This window comes from Mirounga leonina, unplaced genomic scaffold (assembly GCF_011800145.1).
Source record: "Mirounga leonina isolate KUSES-001 unplaced genomic scaffold, KU_Mleo_1.0 Mir_173, whole genome shotgun sequence".
NCBI lineage: Eukaryota > Metazoa > Chordata > Mammalia > Carnivora > Phocidae > Mirounga > Mirounga leonina.
Genome location: NW_023270447.1, coordinates 59,060,497 through 59,083,595, shown reverse-complemented (window position 1 = coordinate 59,083,595; position 23,099 = coordinate 59,060,497). Strand labels below are relative to the sequence as shown.

At 37.3% G+C, this 23,099-nt stretch overlaps 1 protein-coding gene across 1 annotated transcript; it reads right to left on the bottom strand.

The window, feature by feature from the left end:
- Window positions 1-21,377: 21,377 nt before the first annotated feature.
- On the bottom strand, window positions 21,378-21,797 carry LOC118019496 (60S ribosomal protein L31-like). The gene has a single exon (XM_035018727.1). The coding sequence runs from the start codon at window positions 21,789-21,791 to the stop codon at window positions 21,414-21,416; it is 378 nt and encodes a 125-aa protein (XP_034874618.1). The 5' UTR covers window positions 21,792-21,797; the 3' UTR covers window positions 21,378-21,413.
- Between the last annotated feature and the right edge of the window lie 1,302 nt (window positions 21,798-23,099).

Here is a 23,099-nt window from a genome sequence, read left to right as displayed (position 1 = left end):
TCCCGAATAGGCTGTTTTGCTGAAAACCATACTCTGAGTTTCAAGAATGTGGTGCTTGTCAAAATGCATATTTCTAAGCTCCATTCCACATACAGTCTGTTGGCCAATGGCCTATAATCTGCATTTTAAATAAGCCTATCAGGTGGTTCTGATACAAAGTAAAATATACCAAACACTGGGACTCTAAAGGAATGATTATAAAATCATGTTATCATCTGATCTATCCAGTATTTTCTCAGGAAGCCATGTTTCTTAATGGGACAGCACATCCTTACAAAAGGGATAAAATGGAGCACTTGATAAGGTAAAAAAAATAGTAAGAGCTCCCTTATATTGAGTGCCCCTCAGGTGGACACCTTTTATATCTTTTTCTTACAACAACCTCATGGTAATTAGTGTTATTTTTCATATTAATAACTTGAGGTTCAGAGAAGTTAACTTTTTTTAAAGATTTTATTTATTTATTTGACAGAGAGAGCACACAAGCAGGGGGAGTGGCAGAGGGAGAAGCAGGCTCCCCGCTAAGCAGGGAGCCTGATGCAGGGCTCGATCCCAGGACCCTGGGATCACGACCTGAGCCAAAGGCAGACGCCCAACCGACTGAGCCACCCAGGCGCCCTGAGAAGTTAACTCCTTAACTTCACTTAGGAAGTGACTTTCTTACATAATCTGTAAATAGGACAGCTTGGATCAAACCCAAAGCAACTTTTCAAAATTCTGCATAGGCATCTCTTCTTTCAGAAAGTCCATCCTTTCCCCCACAACCCTGTGTCTCTAACCAAGTATACAACAGATATAGTGGGAGGGAGCAATATAAAAGACAAGAGGGAGAGGGGTAATAGCTAGAAAGCATGATTATTAAAATTTTAAGATTTCAGAGGAAAAGTTAAGTTATGGATATGGAAGTGGGTGGCTGAAGTGGAATGACTTAGAGGTGAAAGTAGGTGGTGTCCAAGACATCAAAAACCAAGAAGCATAGTGACGAATGTCGTAGTAGGCAAAACAAAGCTCCCCTCCTATAATGTCCATTTCCTAATCCCTGAGACCTGTGAATATGCCTTACATGGCACACAAGGGACTCTGTAATTAAACTAATGACTTAGAAATGGGGAGATTATCCAGGTGGGCCCAATGTAATCACAAAGGTCCTTCAAAGTAAAGAGTGAAGCAGATGAGAATGAAGAGGGAGATGTGACAATGGAAGAAAGGTCAGACCGATGCAATTGCTGCTGGTTCCAAAGAAGGAGGAAGTAAGCTGTGAGGCAAGGAATATCAGCAGCCTCTACAAGCTGGACAAGCTAATAATAGAGATTCTCCTCTAATGCTTCCAGAAAGGAATGCAGCCCTGTTGATGTATTGATTTTAGCCAACTAGACCTCTGTTTTTTTATTAAGTTCAATTAGCCAACATATAGTACATCATTAGTTTTTGATGTAGTGATCAACAATTCATTAGTTGCGTATAATACCCAGTGCTCATCACCACACATGCCCTCAATACCCATCACCAGGTTACCCCATCTCCCCACCCCCCTCCCTTCTGTAACCCTGTTTGGTTCCCAGAGTCCAGAGTCTCTCATGGTTTGTCTCCCTCTCTGATTTCTTCCCATTCAGTTTTTCCTCCCTTCCCCTGTGATCCTCCTTGCTATTCCTTATGTTCCACATATGAGTGAAACCATATGATAATTGTCTTTCTCTGCTTCACTTATTTCATTTAGCATAATCCCCTCCAGCTCCATCCATGTCGATGCAAATGGTGGATATTCATCCCTTCTGATGGCTGAGTAATATTCCATTGTATATATGAACAACATCTTTTTATCCACTCATTTGTTGAAGGACATCTCGGCTCCTTCAGCCTCATAAAATTCTCTATCAATACTTTTTGACATTTTAGTTACTATATTTCTTGCTGTGGACCTCCTTCGGTTGATTTTGTGAGGGGTTCTCTGTGAGTCCTGGATCTGGATTTCTGTTTCCTTCCCCACATTTGGGAAGTTTTCAGCTATTATTCCTTCAAATACATTTTCTGCCCCCTTTTCTCTCTCTTCTCCTTCTGAGATCCTTATAATGTGAATGTTATTATGCTTGATGGTGTCACTAGGAGGGGACCTGGAGCTCAGGCCTGGCTGAAGGGGGTGTGTCCACAGGAGAACTCGGGGTGGGGCATGCTGTTAGTAAGTTGGGTTGGTTCCTGCAGGTGTCTGTGTGTCTAGGCTGAGGGGCCGGAGAGGGAAGTTGTGCCTTCCAGCTCTTCTGTTCCTGGAGAAGTCGCCCAAAGATCCCTGCCCCTCCAGCACACACTGTGCAATTACTAAACAAATCTCCTTCATGTATACCCCAGGCTTTTTTCAAAGGGCTGCTTCTATGCTGTACTGCCATGGGGCTGTTGAGATGACTCTTTAAGGGCAGGGACTCTGTTTCTTCTGGCCCTCCCTGCTCTCTCATGAGCCTGCCTATTTTTAAAGTTCTAGGTCTTAAGCCCCACTGATTATAATAACTTGTGAAATTTGACCCCTCTAGTTTTCAAAATCAAATGTTATGGAGATTCATCTTCCCCATGCAGACTCCCTGGTGTGAGGGTCTGTTTCTCTCCCCTCTCTGTGCCTGCAGTGGCCCTCCTTCCTGCTACAGTCCCACAGGTCCATTTAGTTCCCCACCACATCTCCATCCTTCCTACCCTCTTTGATGTGGTCTCTTCTCTACATTTAGCTGTGGAGAGTTTGTTCTGTCAGTCCTCGAGTCATTTTCTGGGTTATTCACACTGATGGGGCTTTTATCTAATTATATCTGTGGGACAAAGTGAGCTTAGGGTCCTCTTACTCCAACATCTTCCCTGGAACTCAGTCTTATAGTAGTTATATTTTTAATTCTTTGAGGAGCCACCCTCCATACTGTTTTCCATAGTGCCTGTACCAATTTACATTCCCACCAACAGTGCAAGGGTTCCTTTTCGCCACATCTTTGCCAACACTTATTTCTTGTCTTTTGCTAATAGCCATTCTTTTTTTTTCTTTTTTGAGAGAGAGAGTATGCACATGTAGGGGGCTGGAAGGCCAGAGGGAGAGGGAGAAAGAGAGAGAGAGAGAGAATCTTAAGCAGGATCCATGCCCAACATGGAGCCTGACACGGGGCTCAATCTCATGACGCTGAGATCACGACCTGAATCAAAATCAGGAGTCACACACTTAACTGACTGAGCCACCCAGGTGCCCCTTTGTTTTTTATCAAGAAAAGATGCTGGATTTTGTTAAATGCTTTATTTGCATCATTAAATTTTGTTAATGTGAATTACATTTATTAATTTTTGAATTACAGCTTGCATTACTGAGTGAGAAAAATCTCACTTGGTTGTGAGTCATTATCCTTCTCATATATTGTTGGGTTTGATTTGTTAAAATATTGTTCATAATTTTTGTGTCTTTGGTTATAGCGGATTTTGATCTGTAGTCTTTTTTTTCTTATGATGTCTTCAGTTTTGATAGCAATGTAATGCTGGCCTCATAAAAGGCACGGAAAGTATTCCTGCCTTTTCAAATTTTTGGAAGTGTTTGTATAGAGTTAGTATTCTTTCTTCCTTAAATGTTTTCTGAAATTCACAAGTGAAGCCATCTGAGCCTGGTATTTTTTAGTAGAATGATTTTTAACTACAAATTCCATTTCTTTATTATGGTTTCTTTAGCACTTACCACCTCCTATAGTCTTGCTTACTATCTATCTACCCCTAGTAGAACATGTGTTCCATGAGTATAAAGTTGTTTTGTCTTTTTTTTTTAAAAAAAAGAAAATCTGTTTTGTTCTCTGCTGTATTCTTAGCACTTTGTGCATGGCAGCATGGCACACAGTAAGTGCTCAATATACTGATGAATCAAATTATAAATGGGTACAAATATGTGACACTTTATCATGTTTTCTAATTTCTTTCAAATGCTCATGCATTCCCATATAGAAATGTCATCTCATAAATTATTCTTTTTTGTTTTACACATTGTTAGGATATATTTATTTTTTAGACATTATATAATGAGGTTATATTATGAATTTCCATGAATTTCATTATAGGAGAGTGAAGGAAGCCTTATAAAATATTTGTTTAAAGGGGGCATATTAGATCTGATAGATTGAGAATGAATGACTTCATTCACATCAGTTAGTGAGAGAAATATACAAGGGCCAGTAGGTCATTGCTCTGGAAGTCCTCTAAAGAACTGCTCTTCCTGGAATTCTAAAAATATCCATCTACAAATATCTGCAGGTATTCTAGGACAGGAAAAGTTAAGGAGAGGAAGAAGTAATAAGGACCATCAGTACCTTGAATGTATGTTATAGGGTATCCAAGAGAATTCAAACCTTTTTTTCGGGACTCAGTCAAGTCAAGGATGGTGTTAATTATGGAAAAGCTTCACATCGACAGTGGAGAAATATTCAAAAGCCGCTATACATTCTTGAAAGTAAAGATATAGATGGAGTGTTGGCACTTCAGGACTGGGATTTCCCTTGATTGGCATCATCTACACTACCTAGTACACAGGAAAAGACTCAAGAAATCAAAAACCTGTTTCTCTATGCTGTCTTGGATGCAATGAGGAGAAAGCTGAGAATCATGAAAGTTCAGAGGATCAGAAGAAGGAAACTTTATAATGATAAAAAGAATCAATACAATAGGTTGGGGCGCCTGGGTGGCTCAGTTGTTAAGTGTCTGCCTTTGGCTCAGGTCATGATCCCAGGGTCCTGGGATCGAGCCCCACATCAGGCTCCCTGCTCAGTGGGAAGCCTGCTTCTCCCTCTCCCATTCCTCCTGCTTGTGTTCCCTCTCTGTCTCTCTCTATCAAATAAATAAATAAAATCTTAAAAAAAAAATCAATACAATAGGAAGATATAAAAATCATAAATGTCGATGCACCTAATAATAGTACTCCAAAGTATATGAAGCCAAAGCTGATAGAACTGAAAAGATAAAGGCAAATTAAGAACATTAGAGATTTCCATGCTCTTTTATCAATAACTGATAGAACAAGAATGTATATATAGTTCTGCTCTCTTTCAACTGATAGCTTGTTTGTATTACATGTCTTCTTTTTTTGTAGCCAAACATATTAATCCTTATCATTGCATTCAATGAACTTCTCTATACCACAGTATGAGTTTTATTTCTTCCATGACATAGAAAATTAAAAATAAACAGCTAGTTTCAATTCCTCAGATTTTTCTCCAAGAGCACATAGGAGATATAATCAGCACCTGGCACTTGAGCTATTCTTATGGTAATCAGTCTTTTTTTTTTTTTTAATTCAAGTATTGTTGACATACAATGTTATATTAATTTTAGGTGTAAAACATAGTGATTCAACAATTATATATATTATACTATGCGCACCATGATAAGTGTAGTTGCCATCTGTCACTTTTTGTTACCACAATATTATTAAATATATTCCCAAGCTGTACTTTTCATCCTCATGACTTATTTATTTTACAACTGGAATTTTATACCTTTTAATTCCATTCACCTATTTTGCCTGTCCTCCCACCTGCTCCCCTCTAGCAGCCACCAGTCTGTTCTCCATAGTTATGAGTCTGTTTCTATTTTTTGTTTGTTCATTTGTTTTGTTTTTTAGATTCTATATATATGTGAAATCATATGTATTTGTCTTTCTCCATCTGACTTATTTCCATTAGCATAATACCCTCTAGGTCCAGCCATGTTGTTATAAATGGCAAGATTTCATTCTTTGTTATGGTTGAGTAATGTTCCATTATACACACACACACACACACACACATCTTCTTTATCCATTCATCTCTCCATGGATACTTCGGTTGCTTCCATAACTTGGCTATTATAAATAATGCTACAATAAACGTAAGGGAGCATATACCTTTCTGAATTAGTGTTTTCTTTTTCCTTTGGGTAAATAGCCACTAGTAGAGTTACTGAATTGTATGGTATTTCAATTTTTAATTTTTTTTTAAGATTTTATTTATTTATTCATGAGGGACAGAGAGAGAGAAAAAGAGAGAGGTAGAGGCAGAGGGAGAAGAAGGCTCCCGGCTGAGCAGGGAGCCTGATGTGGGACTTGATCCCAGGGCCCTGGGATCAAGACCTGAGCGGAAGGCAGACGCTTAACCATCTGAGCCACCCAGGCGCCCAATTTTTAATTTTTTGAGAAACCTTCATATTGTTTTCTACAGTGGCTACACCAATTTACATTCCCACCAACAGAGCACAAGGGTTCCCCTTTCTCCACATCCTTGCCAACACTTGTTATTTCTTGTCCTTTTGATAACAGCGATTCTGGCAGGTGTGAGGTGCTATCTCATTGTGGTTTTGATTTGCATTTCCCCAATGATAAGTGATGTTGAACATCTTTCCATGTGTCTGCTGGCTATCTGTATGTCTTCTTTGGAAAAATGTCTATTCAGATCCTTTGTCCATTTTTAAATCAGATTGAGTTTTTGTTTGTTTGTTTTTGCTATTGAGTTATATGAATTCTTTATATATTTTGGATATTAACCATTATCTGACATATGATTTGCAAATATTTTCTCCCATTTAGTAAGGGGCCTTTTCATTTTGTTGATGGTTTCTTTTGCTATCCAGAGACTTTTTGGCTTGATGGGAGTCCCATTTATTTATATTTGCTTTTGTTGCCTTTGCTTTTGGTGTCAAATCCAAAAAATTATCACGAAGACTGATGTCAACAAGCTTACCACTTATGTTTTCTTCAAGGAGTTTTATGATTTCAGGTCTATGTTCGTGTCTTTAATATATTTTGAGTTAATTTTTGTGTATGGTGTCACATAATGGTCTAAGTGGTCAAGTTAGGAAAATATGGTTATCTTTTTAGTATCCTTCTGCTCCCCTTAAACACAGACTAGCTCATTTCTATTTTTGTGCCTTTGATCATACTAAAATAATCACTGTCTTCCTCCGTCTATCCAAATTCTATTCATCCATTTTGACCAGTTCAAATCCCATTAATTGTAAGGTATCTTTTTTGATGATAACAAATTATACTGATTTCTCCCTTTGCTAACTTGTCTGACATTTATTATCTGTATTACACAGTTGATAAGTTACATTCTGTCTTACTTATTAATCATAATCACACCTGGCAGTAATGAGGCAGCTTCCTTCCTACCAGTGCCACAGCAGTGTCAGAAGAAGCCAGCTAAAAGACTTAAATAAAATGCAAAGTCTTCAAACATAACACCTCAAATGTCCAGGTTTCAACTGAAAATTCCTCATCATACCAAGAACCAAAAAAATCTTGAATGAAAACAAGTCAACCATTACACACCAACACAAAAATAAGAGATATTAAAGTTATTTGACAACTTTAAAGAAACCAACATAAAAATGCTTCAACAAGCAATTATAAACACCCTTGGAGCAAATTTATAAAATAAAAAATCTCAGAAAGAAATAGAAGACATAGAGTAGAATTGAGCAGAAATTTTTGAACTAGAAAATACAAAACTGAAATGAAAAACTCAATTGATGGACTTAAGAGCAGAATAAAGGGGACAGAGAAAACAACCAGTAAACTTGAAGACAGAATAATAAAAATTACCCAACCTGACAAAGAGAAATCAAAACAAAACAAAAAACCCCAACACACAAAACAGCTTCAGGGAACTATTGGACTGTAACAAAAAATCTAATCATTGGGGCCCCATAGAGAGAGAAAAGAGGGTAAGGCCTGAAGAAATAGTATCTGAAAATGTCCTAAATTTGGCAAAAGACATAAGCCTACAGATTCAAGAAGCTGAACAAACTCCAAACAACAATATACCCAAAGAAATCCACAAAATACATCAAAGTTCTGGAAAAAAAAAAAAATCTTAAAAGCAGCAAGAAAAACAACACCTTATCTGTAAGGGGATAACAATTCAAATAACAGCAGATTTATCATCAGAAACCATGGAGGCCAGAAGAAAGTGGCACATTTCTCTATTTTGAAGAAAACCTGTTCTATTTTTCTATTTGTTCTATTGTTAAACCCAGACTTCTATATACAGTAAAAATATCCTTCAGGAATGAAGGAGAAGTCAGGACATTGTCTGATGAAGCAAAACCAGAAGAAATCTGTTGCCAGCATACTTACTTTTAAAGAATATCTAAAGGAAGTTCTCTAAATAGAAAGCAAATGACAACAGAAGGAAACTTGGAACACTAAGAAGAAGGCAGTAGGCAAAAATATGGGTAAGCAAAAAGCTTTCCTTCTTCTGTTGAGTTTTCTAAATTATGTTTGCTGCTTAAAGAAAAAAATTATGGGGTACCTGGGTGACTCAGTTGGTTAAGTGTCTGCCTTTGGCTCAGGTAATGATCTCAGCATCCTGGGATCAAGCCCCACATCAGGCTCTCTGCTCAGTGGGGAGTCACTTCTCCCTCTCAATCTCCCTCTGTGCTCTCCCTCATTAAATCTTTAAATCTCTCTCTTGAAATCTTTAAAACGAAAGAAAGAAATTATAACAATGATGTGCTTCTATATGTATACAGGGAATATTCAAGACAATTTATAATATAAATGGGGAAGGTAAGAAATGTAAAGAAAAGTAAGGTTTCCACATTTCACTTGAAGTGATAAAATGTCAACATCAGTAAACTATGATGTTATTATTTATAATACAAAACCTACAGCAATTACTATTAAAAAACTATAACGAGATACACTCAAAAACACTATAAATAAAAACTGAATTCTAAAAATGTTCAACCCTCAGAAAAACATAAATTGGGATGCCTGGGTGGCTCGGTCAGTTAAGCATCTGCCTTCAGCTCAGGTCATGATTCCAGGGTCCTGGGATCAAGTCCCGCATCGGGCTCCCTGCTCCGCGGGAAGCCTGCTTCTCCTTCTGTCCACCACTATGCCTGCTTGTGCTCTCTCCCTCTGTCAAATAAATAAATAAATAAAATCTTAAAAAAAAAAAAAAAAAAGAAAAACAAATAGAAAACAGTAAGAAAAAACAAAAATAAAATGAAAGAATTAAGTCATAACATACCAATAATTATATTAAATACAAATTATCTAAATATGTTAATTAAAACACAGAAACAGGTAGTGTATATATTTTTTAAAAAACATGACCCAAGTATATCCCGTGTAGAAGGAACTCACTTATAACAAGTAAGTAGGCTGACTGTAAAAGGATGGAAAAAGATACATCATGCAAATGCAAATCAAAAGAAAGCAGGAGTAGCTATACTAATATCAGATAGACTTCAGAACAAGGGAAATTATCAGAAACAAAGAGGGATATTACCTAATGATAAAGGGGTAAATCCATCCATAAGACATAGCAATCCTTAATTTGAATGAACCAAACAACCTGATGCAAAATATGTAAAACAAACCCTGACTGAAGAGAAAGAACAAACAGACAAACCCACAATTACAGTCAACACCCCTCTCAGGAACTGATAGAACAACTAGTAAGAAAATAAACAAGAATCTAAAAAAACACAGTAACACCATCAACCAACAGAATGTAATCAACATTTATAAATTACTCTACCCAAAAATAGCAGAATAAACATTTGTTTCAAGTGCCCATGAAACATATGCCAAAATAGACCATACCTAGGCCATAAAGCAAATTTAAAATAATTGGAACAGTATGTTCTATGACTACAATGAAATAAATAAAATAACTGGAAATCAAATAGAAAGATAACAGAAAAATCACCAAACACTTGGAAACTAAACAATATATTTCTAAATAATCTGTGAGTCAAAAAGGAAATCTCAAGGGAAATTTATAAATACACCAAACTGAATAAAAATGAAAATACAACAGGGACACCTGGGTACCTCAGTCAGTTGAGCAACTGATTCTTGGTTTTGCCTCAGGTAATGATTTCAGGGTTGTGAGATCAAGCCCCAAGTTGGGCTCTGTGCTGGACATGGAGCTCCCTTTGCCCCCTCCACCTGCTCTCTCACTCTCTCTAAAATAAATAAATAAATAAAATCTTTTAAAAAAAGAAAATAACAACACCTAGAAATTTGTGGTATGCAGTGAAAACAATGCTGAGAAGAAATTTTTTTTTTTTAAGATTTTATTTATTTGACAGAGAGAGACACAGCGAGAGAAGGAACACAAGCAGGGGGAGTGGGAGAGGGAGAAGCAGGCTTCCTGCCGAGCAGGGAGCTTGATGCTGGGCTTGATCCCAGGACTCTGGGATCATGACCTGAGCCGAAGGCAGATGCGTAACAACTGAGCCACCCAGACGCCCCAAGAAAGAAACGTATAGCATGAAATATTTACATTTTTTAAAAGAGGAAAATTCTCAAATTAATGACATAAGCTTCCATCTCAAAAATCTAGAAAAGAGGGTGCCTGGGTGGCTCAGTCGGTTAAGCGACTGCCTTCGGCTCAGGTCATGATCCTGGAGTCCCGGGATCGAGTCCCACGTCGGGCTCCCTGCTCAGCAGGGAGTCTGCCTCTCTCTCTGACCCTCCCCCCCTCATGCTCTCTATCTCATCCTCTCTCTCAAATAAATAAATAAAATCTTTAAAAAAAAAAAAAAGTCTAGAAAAGAGGGGCACCTGGGTGGCTTAGTCGTTAAGCGTCTGCCTTAGGCTCAGGTCATGATCCCAGGGTCCTAGGATCAAGCCCCGCATCGGGCTCCCTGCTCTGCAGGAAGCCTGCTTCTCCCTCTCCCACTCCCCCTGTTTGTGTTCCCTCTCTCACTGTTTCTCTCTCTGTCAAATAAATAAATAAAATCTTAAAAAAAAAAAAGAATCTAAAAAAAAATAGAGCAAAATAAACCCAAAACAAGCAGAAGGAAGGAAATAAAAACAGGAATCAATGAAACTGAAAACAGAAAAACAATAAAGAAAAATCAATGAAATAAAAAGGTGGTTCGTGAAAATATCAATAAAATTGACAATCTCCAGCAAGACTGATAACAAAAAAACAGTGAAAATGGAAACGGGGTATTACACAAAACCTGCAAACAACAAAAGGATAATAAGGGAATACTATGAAAAACTCTAAACATAATTTTGACAAGATGGATGACATAAACCAATTCCTCAAAAAGCACGAAATAACCCAACTCATCCAATATGAAATAGATAACTGAAATATCCATAAACTGTAAATGAAAAGAATAGATAATTTTAGGGGCGCTTGGGTGGCTCAGTTGGTTAAGCGACTGCCTTCGGCTCAGGTCATGATCCTGGAGTCCCGGGATCGAGTCCCGCATCGGGCTCCCTGCTGTCAGCAGGGAGTCTGCTTCTCCCTCTGACCCTCCCCCCTCAGGCTCTCTCTCTATATCTCATTCTCTCTCTCAAATAAATAAATAAAATCTTTAAAAAAAAAAAAGAATAGATAATTTTAAAGCTCCAAAAGAACAATACCGATGCCTGGATGGTTTTACTGGAGAATTCTACTGAATGTTTAAAAATGAATTAACATCAATTCTATATAATCTCTTACAGAAAATGTGTAGGAAACACTTCCCAAATCATTTTATTAAGCTAATATTACCTTTATACCAAAGACAGTAACAAAAAAGGAAACTAAAGACCAATATCCCTTATAAATATGACACAAAATTCCTTAACAAAACATGAGTACACAGAATTTGGCAATATATAGTAAGAATTATATGAACAAGTAGAGTTCATTCCAGGAAAGCAAAGCTGATTCAATATTTGAAAACAATCCAATATTTGAAAATCAATCAGTGTAATTCACCACATAACAGGCTAAAAAACAATGACAATCCTCAATTGATGCAGAAAATGCATTTGGCAAAATTCAACACACATTCATGATAAAAACTCTTAGGAAAAAAATAGGAATAAAGGAGAACCTCCTCAATGTAAGAAAAAGTGTCTACTAAAACCTACAGCTAGCATTACACTTAAAGGTGACAGATTGAATGCCTTCCCCTAATATAGGGAATAAGGCAAGATGTCAGCTTTCACACTCTTATTCTACAAAGTAATGGTACTAAATAAGTTCACACATTACACATGATAAACATACAAAAATCAACTGCATTTCTATGCTAGCAATGAACAATTAGAAGCCAAAATTTAAAACACAATACTACTTATAATCACTAAAAAAAAACCCACTTAGGTGTAAATCTAATAAAACATAGACAGGACTTGAATGCTGAACACTACAAAACACTGATGAAAGAAAACATAGAAGATCTAAATAAATGGAGATTCCATTATTCATGGATTGGAAGATACACCATAGTAAAGATGTCAATTCTCCCCAAATGCAATTAATGCAATTCCTATCAAAATCCCAGCAAGATTTTAAAAGAGACAAAACAAAATAAAAAAACCAAACAAAAAAAACCCAGACTCTTTTTAAAAAAAATTTTTTTAAGATTTTTTTTTATTTATTTGACAATGCAGACAGTGAGAGAGGGAACACGAGCAGGTGGAGTGGGAGAGGGAGAAGCAGGCTTCCTGCTGAGCAGGGAGCCCGATGGGCTCAATCCCAGAACCCTCATGATCGACCTGAGCCAAAGGCAGACGCTTAATGACTGAGACCCCCAGGTGCCCCAAAACCCCCAGACTCTTAACTACAGAGAACAAACTGATTGTTAGCAGACTATGGGGTGGGGGGGAGGGAGGGTAGGAGAGGGGAGGTTGAAATAGGGGAAAGTTAAGAGTACATGTATCATGATGAGCACTGAGACATGTATAGAATTTTTAAATCACTAAGTTGTACACTTGAAACTAATTTAACACGGTATGTTAACTATACTGGAACTAAAATTAAAATCCCAGCAAGATGTTTTATGGTTATAAACAAGATTATTCTAAATTTTATATGTAAAGAAAAGGAACTAGAGAGCTAAAACAATTTTTTTAAGAAGGATAAATTGGGAGGGGTGCCTGGGTGGCACAGTCAGTTAAGTGTCCAACTCTTGGTTTTGGCTCAGATCATGATCTTGGGGTTGTGAGATAGAGCTCAGTGTCGGGCTCCATGCTCAGCAAGGAACCTGCTTGAGTTTCTCTCTCCCTCTGCCCCTCCTGCAACATGTGCTCATGCTCACACTCTCTCTCTCCCTCAAATAAATAAATCTTTTTTTAAAAAAAGAAGGATAAACTGGGAGGAAACAGTCTGCCCTATTCTAAGAATTATATAGCTGTAGTAAGACTGTGTTACTGGAGGGACAGATACAAAGATCAATGGAAGAGAAGAGAGAACCCCAAAAAAGACCTATGCAAGTATGCCCAAATGATATTTGTTTGTTGTAAAGTTCATAGTTTAGGATTTACTCTAAATTTGACAAACACATAATGTCATGTATCTACCATCATAGCATCATAAAGAGTCATTTCACTGCCATAAATATCCCCTGTGCTCCAGTAATTCACCCTTCCCAGTGCCACCATTCCCCAAACTCCTGGCAATCACTAATATTTTTTACTGTCTGTATCAGTTTTGCCTTTTCCACAATGTCATATACCTGGAATCATACAGTTTAAGCCTTCCCAGACTGGCCTTTCACTTAATGATAAGCATTTTAAGGTTCCTCCAGGTCTTTCCATGGTTCAAAACTTCATTTCATTTTTATGGTGAATAGTATTCTATTGTATGGATGTACCACAGCTTATTTATCCACTCACCTTCTGAATTACGTTTTGTTTGCTCCCCAAATTTGGCAACTGTGGGGAAAAAAACCTGTTATAAACCTTCATATGCTAGTTTTTATGTGGAAATAAGTTTTCAACTCATTAGAGTAAATACCTAGAAGCACAATTACTGGATTGTATGGTGAAATTGTGTTTTGCATTATAAAAAAACAACAACAACAAAAAAAACCAAAAACCAACCTTCCAGACTATCTTCCAAAATGGTTCAAAGTGCATTCCCACCAGGCATGAATAAGAGTTCTTGTTGCATCACAAACTTGTCAGCATTTGGTGTTGACAGTAGTTCTGGATTTTAGCCATTCTAATAAGTATGTAGTGATATCTAATCGTTATTAAAATTCGCAATTCCCTAATGGCATATGATGTTGAACATCCTTTCATATGATTATTTGCCATCCGTATATCTTCTTTAACAGGGTGTCCAGGTCTTTTGTCCATTTTTTTATTTAAATTCAATTAGTCAACATATAGTACATCATTAGCTTCAGAACAAAATTAAGTCTTTTGCCCAGTTTTTAATTGGGTTGTTTTCTTAATTTTGACTTTTAAGACTTCTTTGTATTTGGGAGGGTAACAGTCCTTTATCAGATATACCTTTTGTAAATATTTTCTCCAAGTATGTGGCTTGTCTTTTCATTCTCTTAACAGTGTCTTTCAGAAAACGAGTGATTTTAACATAAGGAAGTTCACCATATCTATTTTTTTTCTTTCATAGATCATGCTTTTGTTGTTCTATCTAAAAACTCATTGCCACACCCAAGTTCACCTAGATTTTCTCCTACGTAGCTTCTATAAGTTTTATAGTTTTGCATTTTACATTTATGTCTTTAATCCATTTTGAGTTAAATTTTGTGAAAGGTGTAACATCATGGTCTATATCCATTTCCTGCAACCGATTATCCAGTTTTTCCAGCACCATTTGTTGAAAAGACTGTCCTTTCTTCATTCAATTGCCTTTGCTCCTTTGTCACAGATCAGAAGAGTATATTTGTATAAGTCTATTTTTAAGCTTTCTATTCTGTTCCATTAATCTGGGTTTTTTTGCCAATACCAAACTCTTGATTGTAGTAGCTTTATAGGTACATCTTAAAGTCAGGTAGTGTCAGTCCTCTGACTTTGTTCTTCCTCAAGAAGATTTCTGGATCTACTGCCTTCCCATATAAATGTTAAAATCAGTTTCTCAATATCCACAAAGTAACTTGCTGGGTTTTAATTCTGATTATACTGAATCTAGATCAAGCTGGGAAGAACTAACATCTTAACAATATTGAGTATTCCTATCCATGAACATGAAATCTCTCTCCATTTATTTAGTTCTTCTTTGATTTCCTTCATCAGAGTTTTGTAATTTTCCTCATATAGATCTTGTGTGTATTTTGTAATTCTTATGTCTAAGTCTGTATGCCTGCCTGTCTTTCCTTCCTTCCTTCTTTCTTTCCCCTCCCCCTTCCCTCCTCCTCTTTTCATTGCATTTAATATAGTGCTATGTTTTCATTTCAAATCCAATTGTTTATTGCAGGTTTATAGGAAAGCAATTGGCATTTTTTAAAAAAGATTTTATTTATTTATTTGACAGGGAGAGACAGCGAGAGAGGGAACACAAGCAGGGGGAGTGGGAGAGGGAGAAGCATGCTTCCCGTGGAGCAGGGAGCCCAATGTGGGGCTGGATCCCAGGACCCTGGGATCATGACCTGAGCTGAAAGCAGATGCCCAACGACTAAGCCACCCAGGCGCCCCGCAACTGGCATTTTTATATTAACCCGTTTTCTTCAATTTTGCTATAATCCTGACTTTTTTTTAAATTTGAGTATAGTTGATACACAATGTTACATTAGTTTCAGGTATACAACTTAGTAATTTGACAGGTTTAAACATTATTCTATGTTCACCACAAGCATAACTATCATCTGTCCCAATACATGCTATTACAATATCATTGACTGTATTCCTTACAGTCTGCTTTTTATTCTTGTGACTTACTCATTCCATAACTGGAGAACTGTATCTCCCTCTCCCCTTCACTCACTTTGCCCACCCCACCCACCTACCTCCCGTCTGGCAGCCATCAGTTTGTTCTCTGTATTTATAGGTCAGATTCTCCTTTCTCTTTGTTTATTCTTTTTTTTTTTTTTTTTAGATTCCATTTATGAGTAAAATCATATGATATTTGTCTTTCTTGGTCTGACTTATTTCACTTAGCATTCTAAGTCCATCCATGTTGTCCCAAATGGCACAATTTCACCCTTTTTATGGCTGCATATATTACATTGTATATATGTACCACATTTTCCTTATCCATTTGTCTATTGATGGACACTTAGACTGCTTCCATGTATTAGCTATTGTAAATGCATAGATCTTTTCGAGTTAGTGTTTTCATTTTCTTTGGATAACTACCCAAGAGTTGAATTATTGGATCATTTGGTATTTCTATTTTTAATTTTTTGAGGAACCTCCATATTATATTCCACAATGGCTGTACCAATTTACATTCCCACCAACAGTGCATGAGGGTTCCTTTTCCTCCACATCCTTGCCAACACTTGTTGTTTCTTGTCTTTTTAATTTTAGCCATTCTGACAGGTGTGAAGTAATATCTCATTGTGCTTTTGATTTGTATTTCCCTGATGATTAGTGATGTTGAGCATCTTTTCATGTGTCTGCTGGCCATCTGTATGTCTTCTTTGAAAAAAACGTCTATTCAGGTCCTCTGCCCACTTTTAAATTGGATTGTTTGCTTTTTTGGTGTTGTACAAGTTCTTTGCATATTTTGGATATTAACCTATTATTGGAAATATCATTGGCAAATATCTTCTGCCATTCAGTAGGTCGTATTTTTGTTTTGCTGATGGTTTCCTTTGCTGTGCAAAAGCTTTTTATTTTGAAGTAGTCCCAATAGTTTACTTTCGCTTTTGTTTCCCTTGCCTAACTAAGGAGACACATCTATAAAAATGTTGCTATGGCTGATGTCAGAGAAATTACTCCTTCTGCTCTCTCCTAGGATTTTTATGCTTAAGTATTTAATCCACTTTACACGTAGGTATTTAATCCATTTTGAGTTTATTTTTGTATATGGTGAATACTAAATTATTTTTTTACAAAGGTGCAAAAGCATGTTAATGGAGAAAATAGTATCTTCTTTTAAGTTTTTATTGTAATCACTCGGTACTTACCACAATAAGGGCACTCCTTAATCCTTATCACATATTTCACCCATCTGCCCACAAACCTCCCCTCTGGTAACCATCAATTTGTTCTGTATAATTAAGAGTGTTTTTTTGGTTTGTCACTCTATCTTTTCTTTTTTTAAACATGATTTTTTAAAATGTTAGTTTCAGGTGTATATATATTTTTTTAAGATTTTATTTGTCAGTAGGGGGAACGGCAGGCAGAGGGAGAAGCAGGCTCCCTGCTGAACAGCCTGATGCAGGACTCAACCCCAGGACCTTGGGATCATGACCTGAGCCGAAGGCAGACGCTTAACCGACTGAGCCACCCAGGCATCCCTCATGTATAGGTTTTAGTGAATCATCACTTACATACAACAGCCAGTGCTCATCACAACAGGTGCCCTCCTTAATACCCATCACCCATCCCGACACACACCTCTACTGCAGCAACCCTCAGTTTGTTCTCTATAGTTAAGAGTCTATTTTATGGTTTGCCTCTCATTTTTCCCCCATGTTCAGTTTTATTTCTTAAATTCCACAAGAGTGAAATTATACAGTATTTCTCTTTCCCTGACTTATTTTGCTTATCATAATACACTCTGGCTCCATCCACATCATTACAGATGGCAAATATCCATTTTTTTAAATGGCTGAATAATATTCCAGTGTGTATATATATACCACTTCTTCTTTATCCATTAATCTATTACTCATTGGATACTGGGGCCACTTCCATATCTTTGCTATTATAAATAGTGCTACTGTAAAAATAGGGATACATGTATCCTTTGAATTAGTGTTCTGTATTATTTGAGTAAATACCCAGTAGTGTGATTACTAGATTATAGGGTAATCCTATTTTTAACATTTTGAGGAACCTCCACACTGTTTTCCACTGGGGGCTGCACCAGTTTGCATTTCTACCAACAGCGTACAAGGGTTCCTTTTTGTCCATATCCTCGTCAACACTTGTTTCTTGTGTTTTTGATTTTAGTCATTCTGACAGTTGTGAGGTGATATAGTTTTCATTTGCATTTCCTTGATGATGAGTGATGTGGAGCATTTTTTCATGTGTCTGTTGGCCATCTGTATGTCTTCTTTGGAGAAATATGTTTATGTCTTCTGCCCATTTTTTAAAAGTAGGCTCCATGCCCAGCATGGAGTCCAACACGGAGCTTGAACTCGTGATCTTGAGATCAAGAACTGAGCTGAGATCAAGGGTGGGACACAATCGACTGAACCACCCAGGCGCCGCTCTTCTGCCCATTTTTTAATTGGATTATTTTTCTTAGATGTTGAGTTTTTAAGTTCTTTATATATTTTGGATACTAACCCTGTATCAGATGTGTCCTTTGCAAATATATTCTCCCATTCCATTGGTTGCCTTTTAGTTTTATTGATTGTTTCCTTTGCTATGCAGAAGCTTTTTATTTTGATGTAGTCCCAATAGTTTATTTTTACTTTTATTTCCCTTGCCTCAGGAAACATATCTAGAGAAGTGTTGCTACAGTCTATGTCTGAGAAATTAGTGCCTGTGCTCTTTTCCAGGACTTTTGTGGTTTCAGGTCTCACATTTAGGTCTTTAATCCATTTTGAATTTATTTTTGTTCATGATGTAAGAGAGTGGTCTGGTTTTATTCTTTTGCATGTTGCTATCCAGTTTTCCCAACACCCTTCGTGGAATAGACTGCCTTTTTCCCATTGTATATTCTTTCCTGCTTTGTCAAAGACTCACTGGCCATATAATTCTGGGTTTATTTCTGGGTTTTCTATTCTGTCTCCTTGGTCTATGAATCTATTTTTGTACCAGTATCATATGGTTTTGATTACTACAGCTTTGTAACTTGAAATCTGAAATTCTGATGCCTCCAGCTTTGCTTTTCTTTTTCAAGTTTACTTTGGCTATTCAGGATCTTTTGTGGTTCCATACAAATTTTAGGATTGTTTGTTCTAGTTCTGCAAAAAATGCTGGTGGTATTTTGATAGGGATTGCATTAAATGTGTGATTGCTTTGGGTGGTATAGACATTTTAACAAAATTCCTTCTTTTGATCCATGAGCATGGAATGTCTTTCCATTTCTTTGTGTCATCTCAGTTTCTTTCATAAGTGTTCTATAGTTTTCAGAGTACAGGTCTTTCACCTCTTTGGTTAGGTCTATTCCTTGGTATCTTATTATTTTGGTGCAATTGTAAATGGGATTGTTTTCTTAATTTCTCTTTCTGCTGCTTCATTACTGGTGTACACAAATGCAACAGATTTCTGTACACTAATTTTGTATCCTGCAACTCTACTGAATCTGTTTATCAGTTCCAGAAATTTGGGGGGGAAGTCTTTCAGGTTTTCTATATGAAGAGTATCATGTCATCAACAAACAATGAATGTTTCACCTCCTCCTTACTGATTTGGATGTCTCTGATTTCTTTTTATTGTCTGATTGCTCTGGCTAGGACTTCCACTATGATGTTGAATAGAAATGGTGAGAGTGAACATCCCTGTCTTGTTCCTGACCTTAGGGGAAAGGCTCTCAGTTTTCCCCATTGAGGATAATGTTAGCTATGGGTTTTCCATATACTGAGCTATTTATTATGTTGAGGTATGTTCCCTCTAAACTAACTTTGTTGAGGGCATTTCCATGAATGGATGTTGTACTTTGTCATATGCTTTTTCTGCATCTATTGAAGTGATCATATGGTTTCTAGTCTTTCTCTTGTTGATGTGATGTATCATGTTGAGTGATTTGTGAATACTGAACCACCTTTGCAACCCTGGAGGAAATCCCACTGGATTGTGGTGAATGGTGTTTTTAATGTATTGTTGGATTTGGTTTGCTAGTATTTTGTTGAGGATTTTTGCAGGATATTGCCCTGTAGTTCTCTTTTCTAGTGGTGTCTTTATTTTTTATTTTATTTTATTTATTTGACAGAGAGAGACAGCGAGAGAGGGAACACAAGCAGGGGGAGTGGGAGAGGGAGAAGCAGGCTTCCCGCAGAGCAGGGAGCCTGATGTGGGGCTCGATCCCAGGACCCTGGGATCATGACCTGAGCCGAAGGCAGACGCTTAACGACTGAGCCACCCAGGAGCCCCACTAGTGGTGTCTGTATCAGGGTTTTGGTGTCAGGATAATGCTGGCCTCACAGAATAAATTTGAAAGTTTTCCTTCCTTTTCTATTTTTCAGAATAGTTTGAGAAGAAAAGGCATTAGCTCTTCTTTAAATGTTTTGTTGTTGTTGTTTAAAAAGATTTTATTTATTTATTGTGAGAGAGAGCAGGCGCATGAGTGAGGGGGAGGAGCAGAGGGAGAGGGAGAAGCAGACTCCTCGCTGAGCAGGAAGCCCGATGTGGGGCTTGATCCCAGGACCCCAGGATCAGGACCTGAGCCAAAGGCAGATGCTTAACTGACTGAGCCACCCAGGTGCCCCTTAAATGTCTGAGAGAACTTGTTTGTGAAGCCATCTGGTTCTGGACTTTGGTTTGTTGGGAGTTTTTGGATTACTTATTTAATTTCTTCACTTGTAATCAGTCTGTTCAAATTTTCTATTTCTTCCTGTTTCACTTTTGTTAGATTATATGTTTCTGGAATTTATCCATTTCTTCCAGGTTGTCCAATTTGTTGGCATGTAGTTTTTCACAATACTCTCTTATAAGTTTATTTCCATGGTGTTTGTTGTTATTTCTCCTCTCTCATTTGTGCTTTTATTTATTTGGGCCCTTTCTTTTTTTTTCTTGGTAAGTCTGGCTAGAGGTTTGTCAATTTTATTGATTTTTTTCAAAGAACCAGCTCCTGGTTTCATTGATCTGTTCTATTGTTTTTTAGTTTCTATATCATTTATTTCTGCTCTAATCTTTATTATTTCCTTTCTTTGGCTCGTTTTAGGTTTCATTTGTTGTTCTTTTTTTAGCTCCTTTCAGTGTAAGGTTAGGTTCTTTATTAGAGATTTTTCTTGCTTCTTGAGGTAGGCCTGTATTGCTATACACTTCCTCTGAGAACTGCTTTTGCTGCGTCCCAAAGATTTTGAACTGTTGTGTTTTCATTTTCATTTGTTTCCATGTACTTTTTAATTGCTTCTTTTATTTCCTGGTTGACCTATTCATTGTTCAGCAGCATGTTATTTGTGGTCTTTCCAGATTTTTTCTTGTGGTTGACTTCTAGTTTCATAGCATTATGGTCAGAAAAGATGCATGTTCCATGTGCACTTGAAAAGAATGTGTATTCTGCTGTTTGGGGCTGGAATGTTCTGAATATTCTGTTAAATCCATCTGGTTCACTGTGTCATTCAAAGCCATTGTTTCCGTGTTGATTTTCTGTTTAGATGATCTGTCCATTGGTGTAAGTGGGGTGTTAAAGTCTTCTACTGCTATGGTATTATTATCAATTAGTTTCTTTATGTTTGTTCTTAACTGTTTTGTGTATTTGGGTGCTCCCATGTTGGGTCCAAAATATTTACAATTGTTATATCTTCTTGTTGGATTGTCCCCTTTATTATGATAGTGTTCTTCTTGCCTCTTGTTACAGTCTTTGCTTTAAAGTCTATTTCATCCAATAGAAGTATTGCCACTCTGGCTTTATATCTTTTTTTTTTTTATACCTTTATTTGACAATCAGTGATTAGTTCTCATTCACATTAACTGTCTGTAGATTTTTGAAAGTGGTGACAGGTACATAGGTAAACAGTGTGTAGAGCCTGTTTGGTGAATCTTCATCCTCGTTACATTTTCTGGACAACCACACATGGATACGGTATGGAACGTTCCTTATTCCTTTGGCCCAGACAGCTTTGTTTAGCCTGGTGTCAATGCGCACATCTGGAGTTCCCATCTCCTTCATGGCAAATTTCCGGATCTCTTTGAGTGCCCGAGGGGCACGCTTCTTGAAACCCACTCCATGGATGCACTTGTGAATGTTGATGGTGTATTCTCTGGTCACTACCTCGTTGATGGCAGAACGGCCCTTCTTCTTCTCACCACCCTTCTTCGCAGGAGCCATTCTGCCAGGGCCTGGTTGGAAAGCTGCCGCTCTGGCTTTCTTTTGACATCCATTTGCATGATGTTTCTCCATCTCCTCACTTTCAATCTGCACCTGTTTTTTGGTCTACAATGAGCCTCTTATAGGCAGTGTATAGATGGGTCTTGTTTTTTCATCCACTCTGTCACCCTATGTCTTTTGATTGGAGCATTTAGTCCATTTACATTCAAAATAATTACTGATTGAGGTGCCTGGGTGGCTCAGTAGGTTAAGTGTCCAATTCTTGATCTCAGCTCAGGTCTTGGTCTTGGGGTATGAGTTTGGGCCCTCCATTAGGCTCCATGCTAGGCTTGGAGCCTACTTAAAAAAATAAAGTCATTATTGATAGATATGTATTTGTTGCCATTTTATTATTTGTTTTGTGGTTGTTCTGAAGATTTTCTCTGAGCCTTTCTTGTCTTCCTCTCTTTCATGGTTTGCTGATTTTCTTCAGTGACATATTTGAATTTCTTTCTCTTTCTTCTTTGCATATTTATTAGTAGCTTTTGATAAATCACTACCATACAGTTTGTATATAACCCCTTCTTCATATAGCAGTCTACTAAATTGATGGTCATTTAAGTTTGAACCCATTCTTTACTCCTTTTCTCCCCATGTTTTAGGTGCATACTTTCTTTTCTTTTGTGAGTTCCTTAACTAATTCTTTTTACTGCTTTTGTGTTTCCTACCTTCATACTGTCATTTGTGGTCTTTGCTTTCCACTCAAAGAGTTCCCTTTAATACTTCTTGCAGGGCTGGTTTAGAGGTCACGAACTCCTTTAGTTTTTGTTTGGGAAACTCTTTATCTCTCCTTCTACTCTGAATGACAGCCTTGCTAGATAGGGTATTCTTGGCTGCAGGTTTTTCGCATTCAACACTTTGAGTATATCATGCCTCCTTTCTGGCTTAGAAAGTTTCTGCTGAAAAATCTGCTGATAGCTTTATGGGGTTTCCTTTGTATGTAACTGTCTCCTTTTATCTTGCTGCTCTTTAATATTTTTTATCACCATATATAGCCAATTTATTTACAATATGTCTTGGTGTGGATCTGCTTTTGTTGATTTTGATGGGAGTTTCTGTGCCACCTATTTCTGGAGATCTGTTTCCTTCCCCATGTTAGTCAAGTTTTCAGCTATTATTTCTTCAAATATATTTTCTGCCCGCTTTTCTCACTCTTCTTCTGGGACTCCTAAAATATGAATATGTTTATGTTTGACAGAGTCACTGAGTTCCCTAAGTATATTCTTGTTTTGCATAATTCTTTTTTTTCTCCTTTGTTCAGCTTGATTA

Excerpts from the sequence above, each read along its gene's own strand:
- LOC118019496 (XM_035018727.1), bottom strand. The coding sequence starts at position 21,791 with ATGGCTCCTGCGAAGAAGGGTGGTGAGAAGAAGAAGGGCCGTTCTGCC.